Source organism: Larus michahellis, chromosome 1, assembly GCF_964199755.1.
Source record: "Larus michahellis chromosome 1, bLarMic1.1, whole genome shotgun sequence".
In the NCBI taxonomy this organism is placed as follows: domain Eukaryota; kingdom Metazoa; phylum Chordata; class Aves; order Charadriiformes; family Laridae; genus Larus; species Larus michahellis.
Window position 1 is genome coordinate 69,612,880 of NC_133896.1, and position 13,866 is coordinate 69,626,745.

Below are 13,866 nucleotides of genomic sequence, written 5' to 3' on the forward strand. Positions count from 1 at the left end.
GCATAATAAAGATACATGCATTTAATACTGTTGATAACACTCCCTGCTTTGGCATTGAATTCTATTCTGAAGAGGGGAAATAAGCCCTGCTTTCAGAGTGCAAAAATGAAATAATTTGGATTGGAGTAAATAAAAAATTCTGTCCCGGATTTGTACTGAATTGAGTTGAATGTTTACATGAATGTGGTGTAGATTATATCTGTCCTTAGGAGGTACAAGATTTTTGGATACCAAGTGTCAGTGTTCAATGTTCTAGCAAAGGCTTTTGTGTGGAACTAAAGAAAGTTCTTCACAGAGAAACCCTAAGAACAAAAAGAAACTTATTTGGATTTTTTTTAAATATTTTTTGTTTGTTTCTTTGTTTCTTTTCTTCTCTTTCCTTCTTTTTTTTTTTTGTTTTTGTTTTTTTTCCCAAGCAGAAGATGAATAGAACTGAAAGATTCAAATGAATTTTCTGGATTTTTGAAAGCAGAAATCAGTGACTCAGAGGTTGTGTTCTCTAGTTGGCGTTTTGCAAGCCATTGTGATGACTTCAGACAACTGATTTAACTCTACTAAGCCCAGTGTCCTCATTTATTGAAAAGAAAAAAGATGATGGGGGAGATGATTTTGATGTTGCGCATTGCTCTACTGCTGCTCTTTGGGGTTGAGAAATGACTACCGTGAGAGATTTCCAGGTAGACAACTGATTTTCTTGGACTTCAGATTTGGTTCAAAATTATGCAGTTCTCACTTGCAAAGTGATGAGCAGCTCAAAACCAAGAGAATGAAATTAAATCTGCCTGCAAATGTTGATACAGCATGCTAGATCTGTGTGTATGAGAGATCATGTCTCCCTACAGCAGTGAACCTCCTCCGTGACATGAGCTTCTTACTGCCATCAATAATTAGTTCGTTTCAGAGGTACGTGCTTTTGGACGTGACAATCCTGAGATCTCATACTCAATTGAAAGTTTGGGGGGAAATGTTGTAGCGGCACTGATCTGTGCAGGCTTGCACAGAATCTGGGCACTTTTTGCTCCAGTATGTCACTAGCATTACTTGATATACTCTTTCAGCATGTTTCAGTTGTTAAGATTTCAGGGAAAATCATGCTTTTGAATCACTGAGAAAAATGCTCTATTCCTCTATTTACTGCTAATTCTGCTGAAAATGAATCACGAATAGTATAGCTGGGATAACACTGTGTAAAGTTATTTAGAGATTTATTTTTTTTTCTGTAACTTAAAAAGGAATCCTGAAATACTGAACAAGCAGGAAGCAGGATGGAGTTAAACAATGTGTACTGACAAAGTAGTTTGATAATAAACCATTATTTTATACTTCAATGATGTATTCTTAGTAACTAGAACTTGCTGGATTCTGAAACGAGATTCTGTAAATCCCTGATATTACATAAATAAAATTAAAAATGAAAAAACATGTGTACATTTTTTTATGAGGTATAATTTGAGGTCCGTTTACAAATTGTTTTAATTTCTATTATTATTATCCTGTAAGTTAATATTTCATCGTGGGACATGGCTGCTCCTAGCATGCTTGTATGCTCCTGAACATACAAAATGTTTCAGTCTGGCTTAGGACCATGGTATTTGACAAAGGGGTCTGTACTTTAGTTATTAGACAATCCTTTACCAATAAAAATTGATTTCCAGCTCTTCAGAGCAGCTGTGTTCAGCTTTAAGAATTTACATCCAGAGGGATTTTAAATACTGCATTCCTGGGAGAAGGACCTCTGAGAAGTAATACAGCCTCTTTGCCCATACAACATCCCTAGATATCACAATATATTGACACCTTCAATTTTAAAAAAAACCCCACTATCTTAAAACAATAGCAGCGAGAAAAGAAAAATGCTGCTTTGGGGAATCTAGTGGAGGTGAAAGAAACCAGTCCAAAAAGGCAGGAGACCGAACTCCCATCATATTCTCCGATTTACTAGACAACAGTCAGCAGTGTGAACTTACCTCCCAGTTTCCTACTGGTCTACTTCTGACTAGAAATAGAGGAGAGATCCTTAAAGTGGACAGAGATTGACTATTGGAGTGTTTTCTCTACATGTTGGCTACCAAGGCTGTGAACCAGGGGCTTGACCCGTCTTGTGTATAACCCTCCTGGAGTCAGTGGAGTCCTGCCCCGGGAACTTAGCCTGTCTCTTTCTGCTGTGAGCTGCAGTAATAGCTTTTCTCATGTGGAACTGTGTTTACAGAAACCACACTGAACTGGCCTCACACAAGCCGTCATTATCGCCTTCTAGTAACCTTGCAAAGCACAGGACGACAAGCTGGTGCTCTGTATTTTCATAACCCTGCCGTAATTAGTGCCTGGCATCAGTAATGGAAATAAAGTGCATAACATCAGAGTTTCTAAGATGACACTGTTTTCATTATATGTTTAATTTTTCAAAGAACATAAAGGCAGACGCATCAAAATGCCAAGGAGTCTTTTTTAATTAAAGCCTCTATCTTTTTCCTTTTCTTCTCAAGATATGCAAATGGATTGAGCCTTTAAAGAGAAAGATAAAAGGAACTCCAAACCCTGTTTATACATAGCCTTTATGACTGCAGCTACTTCTTTTGCAGGAAACATTGTTTTGACAGGAGCAAGTTATGGTACAGCTTGATATAACTAAAGGTTACTTTGCTGTGCCACAGAGGCAGACAGTGACTGGAAAGATGCCTTACCTAGTTTTGGGAGGTTTCACCTCACAGCATAGATCCTGCACCCAGACTTCATGCAGTGATCCGACAGAAGTGACATTCTTATACCTCCCACTGCTGTTGAGCCACTTACGATCACGCTTTGTGTTACTTGATTGGCCCAGGTTTGGAGGAAAACAAGAAAGTGGATTACAGCAGGTTCCCCTCTTTGGCGATGAAGCTTCCTCTGTTATAGCTTAATACCCACACCATGCGTGATTGTATACCGTTGATATAATGCACCTTACATAAGGCACATACAATGTACCTTCTGTTCAGAAAAACAGCGCATTGTACTTATCCTTGGAAAGTCGGAATAGCTGTCAGCAGGTGAAAAGGGGTCTCTATCCAAATCAATGGCATAGATCTCCCAGACCTTTTAGCCCAGGATTTTACCTGAGAAGCTTGGGATCGAGATCCTTGTTATTTATTCAGCAGGACAGAGTTTGGATGGAGGGTTTCACTGAGGTCACTTAATAACCCTGGCACTGGAGCTTTTCTGGTCAGCCTTGAAACAGTTTGCAACGGCATTTCGTTCTGTGCTCGACCGTAGATGCTGCCCGACCTCCCAGTTCCAGGCCTAGGAGCCACATAAGTTCAAATAAACCGATCCAAATGCTGAGTGCTTATTCAGGCAAAATTCACTGCTTGTTTTCCTTAGATAAAGACTAAATAAAAACTGAATCGGGACTTCTGAAACTGGCCCCCTAAAAGCTGGAAGACACTTAGGAGACAACTATCAGAAGACCAATGCATAAGAATTCAGTAAAGAGAGCACTATTATTTTATTTTTATTTTTTCTTATATATTATCTACAAGCACAAGCTTTCATATTTTTAATGTAAAAATGCATACAGATCATTATATATATAAAAATCAACTAGCCTCGTAGCAAACTGCCAGATGCAACTATCCCCAGGTTTGGGGACAACTTGTCTGGATCCAGGTGCAAACCCTGTGGCTGATCCTCACTTCCATCCACGGTTGCACCGAACCCCCAGATATGAAGATTCTCAAAGTTCTAGGGAAGTCTTGGTTCCTGATCCAGGTCTTGCAGCATGGGCATGACTAACTCTTCATCAATTGAAGATAAATATTTAAAAACTTCATAAATGACAATCAACTTGTTGTAGGTAACAAGTATCTGTTTCACCTTTCCTCCCCCTTTTTCTTTATGTCCTTCCCATCCTCTCGCTGCAAAAATGACAAGGGGCAGAAGAGAGGAATTTAATGTTAGTGCCATAGATGTACATTTAAATAGCAGCAGTAGAAACAGAATTTAAACTGTTGATGTCCGCTGCAGAAAGGCTACTGAATGTGGGTTCATGTCGCATTTGGCCTTTTCAATGCTTGGGCACTTTTTTGGCTCCATTTGTACATTGTAGAAATACGACACATTTATAGCATAGCCAATAATATGTTGCAACATTGTGAGCAACACTAAATCAGATTGCATTTAATACTATGTAATATGTATCAACAGATTATAATATACCATATTATAACTGGCTTGACAAGCAGCCCATTACACCAAGGAAAAAAAAAAAAAGAGCAATTAAGTAAAGAAATTTGTGTTTGTGTGGGAGGAAAGGTCACAAAATAGCAGCCTCCTTTTTGACCAAGTGTTTATCAAGTTCGGCAGTTTCCAAATTCAGTCTTTGCAAAGGAATGTTACTATTTTTATTAGAGGTTCTTTATGTAACAAGTCATGTTTGCACAGCGGAACATTTTCTTTCACCAGGATTTTATAACTTCTCCATACAGACATTATAAAAGAAGAGCTAATTTGCTGGGATTCTTTAGGAAAGTATCAGGGCCATAACTTAGCCTCTCCTTCCTTTCAACTCTCCTAATATGAATATGATTCATTTATTTTCTCTTGTAATTCATGTAATACCTTTTTGTATTTTAAAAGCAGCTTTACTCTGAAACCCAAGAAAGGTTTTCAGAGAAAAGAACTGCTGAAGTTGTTTAGAGAGGGATGAATCAATTGCTTAGAATACTGACATAATCACATTCCTCATCAGCTATGTTGCCATGGGATTGCAGGTAGGGATTTTGTTTACTTCAGATTCGTGCAACAACACTGATTTGGAAGATAACAGAACGACTTCGCGAAATGCGCACTCTGGCTCCTACTGCTGTAACATACACTTTTGCAAGTTCAGACCTTAGCTAATGACTACTGGTGCGTGAACAGGCACTACCTCTTTCTTTTACACTCGTATTGATTCTGCATTACTAATAGGACTAAAAATGGCAAAACTTTCTGTTTTTCTTTTTTTCTTTTTTTTTTTAAATAAAAGTTAGAGCTATGACCAATAGTTTGGGAACATGTGATGGAGCTAGTGACATCACCTGTTGCAAGAACCTCCTGCCCAGAAGCACATGGTGAAGTTTCCATTGCAGCGTGTAGCTGCTGTACGGCAACATACATGATTACGAGGACCAAAATATAGGTATTTATTCCGCAAGAGTAGAATGAAGTTCCACTCTCTAGAATGGAGGAAACAGAGAAAATAAACTACAGTACAAATAAAATATACATCTGAATGTGATGTTCCTTGATGCTGGTTGGGTAAAAGATACGGGTGAGAGAATGTTTTAAAAAAATTTACTTTATAAAGTATCTTTAAGCAAATCCTTTTGAAAAGTCCTGACTTGGGACTTTTCCCTGTCCACAGGGATATACAGGCTTGATTCTCCAGCCAGTTCCACCTCTTATGTCGCAACCTATAACTGTGTAAAGTGCTATCCAAGCAGATATCCTCACTCCCCTACATCTGTAGCAATTTGCATTTGATAGCCTTTTGTGTTACTTCCTCAAAGAGGCAAATAAGAAGTACAAAGCAACAGAGAATAAAGTTGCAAGTAATTGCTACAGGAGAATACTGCTAATATTCCCATTTGTCATCCCAGCTTTTGGCTGTGGTTCTACATGATGCCAGTCTGCGCTGCACACCACGCTGCCTAAAGGGATGCAACACAACTGGTGGGAGATGAGCGCAATCCGAATTAAAGTCTTTCAGTCTTGGTTCTTGCACCTCTCAGCATACAGTTAACAAGCCAAGTAACAAGGCAAAACTTGCCAGCTGGCTTAAATGACATGCATGAGGGAGGAGACGGGAGAGAAAAAAATGGACACCTTTCATCCCATGCACCAAAATCTGATAAAATGCACTTTTCAATTGAATGTGCCAGACAGAGTCACAAAAAACCTGTGCCGGTTTAAACCACAGAGTGCTTCAAGCAACATCTGGAAGTTTAAACAGCTGGAAAGTATGGCCTTTTGATATGGGAGAGGCCATTCATATGTGATTTGCATTTGGGCTTAGACTTTAAATACTTGCCTTCCCATGGATTCAGTTCTTCTTCAGTATAAGATAGAATAAGAGGAACTACTTGAATTGCAATAAGACCAAAACAAAAATGTAAACAAAAGCTAAAAACTACCCATAACTAAATCAATAGTAATATGGTTATTTTTTTAGTTTGATATCCCAACACATACACTCCCATTTCCCCAAGTACAGTACTGCACTTTGAAGGGAAGATGATGAAATGCCACTGGACTAGCTGATTATTTCTTGATGAACTCTGCAATTTCAGAGGATCTGGAAAAGCAGCCAAACTTCAGCTCTGTTGAAATGTGTGTCTTGCTGGCTAAACACTCCATGAAATAGACCTTTCCCATATTTTTTGCATACCTTGCTAAGAACATCAGCACTCACACATTTGACAAAAATAACAACAAGGAAGGACAGTTTGGAGTAAAAGCACACAATGCGCCAATTTAGAGCTGGTGAAAGGTGTCAGATGAACTTTCTGGTACAACACAGCAGCCTCTACATGTATTCAGTCCTGGAGAACATCGGTTGTGATGGTTGTTGATGGATCGAGCGCTGAATCTTACTCTCCAATGGCTACTGAGCAGTTGGCTGGCTGGAAATGATGTTTAGGCACTACTGACTTGCAGGGGATTGGAGCCAGCCTTGTAGAAGCAGGAGATGCTCTGTCAGTGACAATCCCCACAATCATCTAGTCCTTGTGAGTTCACCTTTTTTTTTCTTTTTTTTTCCCTCCCCACCCCATGTTAGCCAGAAGCAGTGTGGCTAAATACATTTTGAAACAGGAAAAAAGTCTGACCCTGTGTTACTCAAAAAAGTGGTGTGGTTTGTCTTTTCTATTTTTTTTAATTGCAAAGCTTTGACCATTTTTAATTAAATGTGCTCTGCCTGCCTCGTCCCTACTTCAAGCTAATATGCTCTAAAATGCTTCTCTGGCTTAGTACAGCTCTTTTTAGCTGCTGATTTTGGTAAGCATCTTATTAATCGCCTGCTTGACGTGAGTGGTGGAGCTTCGTCTCCGAGTCTTGCCCTGGACCATCTTTCGACGTCGTACCTCACGACAGAGCTCATAGAAGGCCTCCATAATGTTGCCCTCTCCTGTGCAAGCAGAGCACTCATAAAAAGCACATGCTAGTTCTGTGGCCAGCTTTTCACCTTCCTCTGTGCTGACCTGCCTGGAGTGATCCAAGTCTGCTTTGTTCCCCACCAGGATCAGGGTGACATTTTTGGGTTTTTTAACTTCATCCAACAAGTTCTTAAGTGGCAGCACTTCCTCAAAGCTGCCTCTGTCCGTGATGTCGTAAACCAGCACGAAGCCTTCACCCCATCGCACATGTCCTTCTTTCTGAATAGCGTCCTCCTGTTTTGAAAAGACAGACACCAGACTTAGGAATTTGATTTATGAGAAAGACACCAGGCCCTCAGCTAGACGTTGGTCCTCCAAAGCCTTCAAAGCCATGTACATCTACTTGACTTTGTACTTTACGCACATCACCTTTTTTATCATGTGACACGGGAGATCTACTCTACAAAGGTACCATGGGCTGCCTGTGGACAGGCTGGTAGCTGGCAATTGGAAGAGCGTCTCTGTTGAATGATACCCATCACACAAACTGCATAGGACTGTGCAGTGTGAGCATCTGCCACGTTTTGAAATGAAGGGGGACCTGGCTATGACAAAACCGATCTTCACTTTGATGGGAATCATTGACTGAGGCTGTTGAGCCTCATCACTTGACTGCAGAAATAGACTGTGACTTTGTGCATAGTCATAATGTGTTGTTGGGTTGGCCCTGAATCAAGGAATGAGAAACAAATCATTTTAATCCCAGAGTAAACCGTAACTTTGTTTGTTCTTCCAGTGTTTGAAAACTCTAAGCCGGACCCCTTGCAGAAGGGTCTGGATCCAGCATGCCAGGTCTGGCATCAAGGTGCTGGTGGTGGAGGAGGGGAGGCTCTGCTCAGAAGCAAACCTCTGTCCCCAGAAGCAGAGCACACCTGCCACCCACCACACTCCCCTTCCCTGCTGTCTATCTGAGCCAAGGTATTGGATAATAGTACATGTACCCACGCACCTGACCAGCTGTATCTAGTATCTCCATGGAAACCACTTCATCATCAATGGTAGCTTGGTGACGATATGTAGACTCTAAAATAAGAACACAATTTGTGAAACGTATTAAAAGAAAGTCATTTTTTTTGTATCTTCTTTACAGCTACCCCAGCACAGGACCTGAGATGTGACACACAGCTTCACTAAATTTTATTTGTTGGAGCTCTTCCAGCCATTCTGGTGCACACTCGAGGCCTCCTTTCTACAGTGGTGACTTTTTTACCTTTCCCATATGACACAACTCTTTCTTTCCCATGCCTTATACCTAGAACGGGCTGTGACTGTGGGCGCTGCATTCTGCACCCAACAAAAGGACAGAGTTTCCAGTTTCCTCCAGGAAACAGCCCTGCAATGCTGCAGCCCATTTTTTGTGTTTGTTCATAGAGAAGGCTGACACTTACGAAACACAAATACCGCTACTCTCAAAGTATCCAGCTCAAAAGCCTGTCACCACGTAGTCTGAAGTCTGACAAGATCAAAACCAGTATGGTTGCAGATCCAGGAACCTAACCACTAAGCTCAGGCCTTATACTGTGATAAAATTACAGAACAGTTAACTATTTTAGGAATGTCTCTTTGAAACATGCTGAAATCATCACATTCCCCTCTTCTAGCAAGGGCTCAAGCAGTGATTTCCCTGTGTATGATTTATAACGATAACCAGTGGGCATTAAGCATTCACGCTATGCTACAGGAAAACAAGGAACCTATTTACTGTGTCCCGGGTTTAGGGATCAGGCAAGTAATCAGAAAGCTAATGACAAAAGGGCTTGTTTTATCTTAATGAGCTGATAAGTTAAATTTGATAGCATTTGACCTAAAACTTGGAAAATTATCTGTGCTAACATTCAGATTTATTACTGTTGCTAGCTCACAGATGTCCTATATCAAAAGGCAAATGCGTATGCTGTAAAACTGCCGCCAGTGACTATGAATGCTTTGCATTGTCAGAGACGCAATTCTTTTATTTGGTGCAAATCTCCCCAATAGGAACAAAGTGTATCTTTAAGGAAACACATTTCTTGAATTTGAACTTCTGAAAGGGCTGGTGTTAGGTGAATGCCTTTTTTCATTACACACTTAAGAATGTCACCTCTACATAGCGAAGAATGTTTCAATGCTGTCAGTGCTGCAAACTCTCTCCTCCCAAACCAAAAATGTCACTTCCCTCCTGTGCCACCTTAATTGCTTTAAGTAGGACAGCTGCCTCTAATAGGGACAAATGGTCAATTTAGTCAGGCAGATGGCAAACAATCTTGCTGTAGGGTTTCAGGCAATGAAGACTAGGTTTTTTTAAAGGCTGTAAATACCCCTTCTGTTCAGTAGTGCAAGGCTGTTGTAGGAGTTGGAGTTCCACCTTTGTGATCCTGAGGCTATACCTACACAGCAGAGTAAGATATATCTAAGTCTCTTGGTGGTATGTCTTATCTGTCCCTTCTGTATGCCTTCCTAGCTGCAGTAATTCCCCCAGGGGAACGCAGAAAAGGCAAGAGCTCTAGTTTGGTGTGGAAGCTGCAGTGAAGTACCTTCAACAAATTATTTCAGTGGTGAAAACATTCAGTGCTAGGTTGAGAGTGCTGTGAAGGAGATGGGTCTCTGAGTGAGTAATGTGATATTAGCTCCTTACTTGTTTAGGCCTTGAATGTTTAAATGCCGTTGACCATCTGGCCCTGCTTAACAAGTAGCTGTTGAGAACTGGTCCATGCAACTTGAGAAAGTGCTCAACCAACAAGGTTTGCAGCATATCAGTGAAATGTCCTTCTTAGGAGGCAGAGTGTGGTATGCCATTCGGCTCTTCTCCATGAAATGGGTGAATAAATGTCAAGGAGCTGCTACAGAAAAGCAGCATGATTCTTAAATGATACTTGAGTTCTCAAAATAGGACTCTGGCAGCGCTTTATGTTGCAAGTTTGACTCATTTTGGCTGCTCAGGTTGTGATGGAATTTGATCCTGGACAAGTAGCACTGATTTGGGTCAGATTAGTGTAAATATATCTTAGTGAATGTGTGCCTGTTCCTGTGCTTTGGAATGTGTGGTAGCTGGGTGAATTTTAATGAGGAGTGTGAAACAGCTGGATGTTTAAAGCATTTTTGTAGTGTAATCACAGACATGGCTTCTCCTTCAAGGAAAGAGAAACATCTGAAGAATCTGGTCATCTTGTCAGTTATGAGTCCCGAAGCCGAGATTTCCAGTCTGTTCACATCCATCGCATGGTACTTCACAAATGCATTGCTTTGTTTTAGGATTTATTAATATGTTTTTCCCTGTGGCACTTTTTTTTTTTTTGAGACATGCAGCTAGAGAGAAATAGAAATTAGAGGACTTGGGATACTTGCTGGATCCCTAACCGAAACCATCGACAACACAGGTGTCTGTCTCTGCTAAGCACCCTTGACTCATATTAGAGTTGATGAAGTAAAATAGGTGCTGGATATAGCTTGTCTGATCTCTCTCCTGAGATAAATCACACCTCAAAAGCACTTAGAAGTCTAAAATTGGTCAGATGAATCCAGGCTGTAAATGTCTTATGAGTGCATCATCATGGTCAAGTAGAAAGAGAAAAGTGTATTACTGTACCAGTGGCTCCCAAGATGACTATGGGCAACTTTCTGAGCTTCAGATGGTTATTTGCACCAGGTGATGCCTATATATTATATCTATAGCTACATGGCTAAAACCTCATAGAGAAAAGAAACCTCAGAGCTGTGTTTTCCTCTTCATAGACTCGGTGTCAAAACTGCTGGCCTCAAAACAGAGTTAGGGAGCTGCTGATCGAGCTATGGTGTGCCCAAGGCCATTAGCGCTGTGGAAATAACCATATTTGGTGGTTTGCTCCACTTCAATGTAACCCTGACCTGTTCTTGTTGGTTTGGGGGTGTGCTATGCCTCTATTCAGATTCCCAATAACAAGACCAAAGGTGCTGCCGACTGTGGCTTTGAAAGCTGATGCCAGATATCAGGGTCCCACTTGGTTATAAAGCTGCAATCCCTTGGCACTCTTGCTGTGCAAAGTGCTCTTGGTTCTCACAGTCCTACCATCTGAAAAATTTAAGTTTATTCCAGAAACGTTCAGAGCTGTCAAAAGGCCTGAGGAACATGCTGGAAAGTGGTAGCAGTCAGTTTAAGTGTAATATGTTGCCACAGTAAATCATTAATACGATTGGATAAAACTTTCAAATTACCACAGCTGCTGAATAATTATGGAAACAATGAGTTTGGGAAAAAAAAAAAAATTAAAAAACTCCCCTGGGCTGGCCCTCTCTGTTGATAAGCGTGTTACAAATCTCCCTATTCGTCTGAGCAACGTGATTTTTAAAAATGTAAGAAAAAAGCTTACTAAATTTATATAGAGAAAACTTTGAGGTGCATGATCCATAGACTGTCCATGGATATGATATTCAGTCACAGCTTGACTACATCACATCCTTGTGTTATGCTTATTGTGACATATTTAATAGAGTTTTGTACTATAAGACTTAGCTGGTCATTTAGCAAACCTATTTGTCCAGAACTATCCTGATCCATTGAATATATCTGTTCCAGAAGATTGTATTTTCTAGAGAAAAACTGTTATCTGCAAAGTAACTATTAAATCTTGATTTGTATTTGCCATGATGTAAAAAGAGGTAGTGTTGTAAAAAGCTGTTTTCAGTACTTATTTTGAAGAGGCAATATATATCAGGGGTATGTCACAGCTCTGGAAAGAAATCTTTGCATCGGAAGGGTTTATTGCTTTTAGGAAAACACTTGTAGTAGGAGTAGGTAAATTAGCTGAGACAGAGCGATGTAAATTCAAGGAACATTCTGGTCTCTCTTGTTTGCTTTTAAGCATTGGGGGGGCACAAACCCTGTTTCCATTCAGAATTTTAGTTCTTGTCTTCTTCTTGTCAAGAAAAGTTAATAAAACAAGTACCTATAAAAATGCCCTAAGAAACTTTGGTCTTGTGGTGGCTTTCAGACAGCTGGATCTGAGACCTGTGAGAGACCTAGAGAAAGAGCTTTTGAGTAATTATTATAGCTGAGTTTCCAAACCAAAAAGCTTCAGCTAATAAGCATGAGCTTCGAAGTTATGGTTAAGGTCTTGTTGGATGGCAATACAGCAGTATGGGAAATTTTAGCCTTTTAAACATAATTATTTGATTATATAATAAAAGTTCCTGTTGCTTGTTTTGGCGTATTTTTAATAAACTCCCTGCTCATTTAGACTCGTGCAATCTTTGACGTTTATCAGGATGGCACTTTCCTCTATCACATCTGAGAACAGTGACTTTGACAGCTCATTGGGAGAAAAATGTACTTCCATTACTAACTCTGATGCCGTTTGATATGTTCTCCAGAGACTTCCTTGAGCCTGCCTTTGTCCCCTCTACATTTCCCTGCTGCTTCAGGAACTCTTCACCTCTTAGAAAGCCTTTGTAAGTTGAATATACCTTCCTGACTCAAAGTCTCTCCTGCCTTCTTCCCTCCCCAACTTTTCTCAAAACTCAGATGAATATTACATTTCTTGCTTGTATATAGCTTTTACTTACTCCATCCATTATTTACCTTACAGGAGGGTTTTTATTTTGCAACTATCAGTGGTTTTACAGTAAGCGTAGTACTGCCCTTGTGTATTTAGAATGTATTTCTAATGCTAATGTAGTGTATTCCCACATGTCTCTTTATTAACTAATACTATAGACCCAAAGATAAGCATAGCTGGGTTATTTATCAATAATACCATCAAATGATATGCCATGCATTGTTATTGCAATCATTATTACCATGCGTGAAAGAGGAAAAAGTAGTAAAAACAAAGTTGCCAAAGGGAAACTCTAACAGCTCTGATAATTGGATTTGGACTCTTCAATGTTGTGTTTTTGCATGTGTAACCGCAAGAGTCAGGAAATGCCAAAGGAAAAGTTCCAGGAGGTTGTACAGTACCAGTGATGTGCTTTATATGTACAACTATCGTACTACATGAACATTCATGTCAAGCTACAAACTTAAACCAAATATGTATGAAAGGAGGTATTTGTTTGCAGTGATATTTAAGTCAACTCTAGGGACTCTAGCCAGCTTCATGTGGAGTCTGCCGTTGTGAATGCTGCTTTTGGAATTGATATGGTGACGTGCAAAGGAGTTTCTTTTCTACCTTTTGGCTCTTTTGGCTGCCTTCTTGAAGGCTACATTTGCTGTAATCAGGTTGTGACTGCAGTACGGCAGGTATTCCCAAACTAGTCAGATTAAAGCTGAGCACAAAAGAAGTGATGTGAGATGCACTGCAGGCAGCGAGTGTGTCTTAGCATGCTGAGCTGCTTTTAGTTGCCGTTTTCAGTCCAAGGCAAAGCTCTCACTTATTTCTGTCCTGTATAAATCCAGGCTGGGTGGAGGGTAGAGACACTATATAACGCCCCTAAGGTGGCACAGGGCAGAAGAGCCTGTGTGTGCTCTGGGCAGTCAGCAGGTATGCGCTTCTGCAGGGGCTGAGGCTGTGGGGATGTCCCTGGCCCATGCAGATGGGCAAAGACTATTAGTAGGTGACCTTAGAAGAAGCTTTGGGTGCTGTGGGGACTCATGGAGGACACACGCAAACAAATCAGCTACTACAGTAAGAAATGAGAACAAATTCAGAAGAAATGAGGCTTCATTAGGCCTGCTGTTCAGTGAGAAGCCTGTTTTTCATCGTGTTTTCCTCTTTATAATGAAGTGGTAAGGAAAACAAAC

The 13,866-nt window shown here is 40.4% G+C and overlaps 1 protein-coding gene across 4 annotated transcripts in view; it reads right to left on the reverse strand.

Annotated features, from left to right (window-relative positions):
- Positions 1 to 3,477: 3,477 nt before the first annotated feature.
- Positions 3,478 to 13,866, reverse strand: part of RERG (RAS like estrogen regulated growth inhibitor) — a 109,862-nt gene continuing 99,473 nt past the window's right edge. For all 4 annotated transcript variants that reach the window (XM_074585356.1, XM_074585364.1, XM_074585345.1 and 1 more), the window contains exons 4-5: positions 8,122 to 8,195; positions 3,478 to 7,406 (exon numbers count right to left, since the gene is read on the reverse strand). In XM_074585356.1, coding sequence (XP_074441457.1) covers positions 6,999 to 7,406; positions 8,122 to 8,195 — 482 coding nt within the window. In that variant the 3' untranslated portion in view covers positions 3,478 to 6,998. The remainder of the gene's footprint in view (positions 7,407 to 8,121; positions 8,196 to 13,866) is intronic.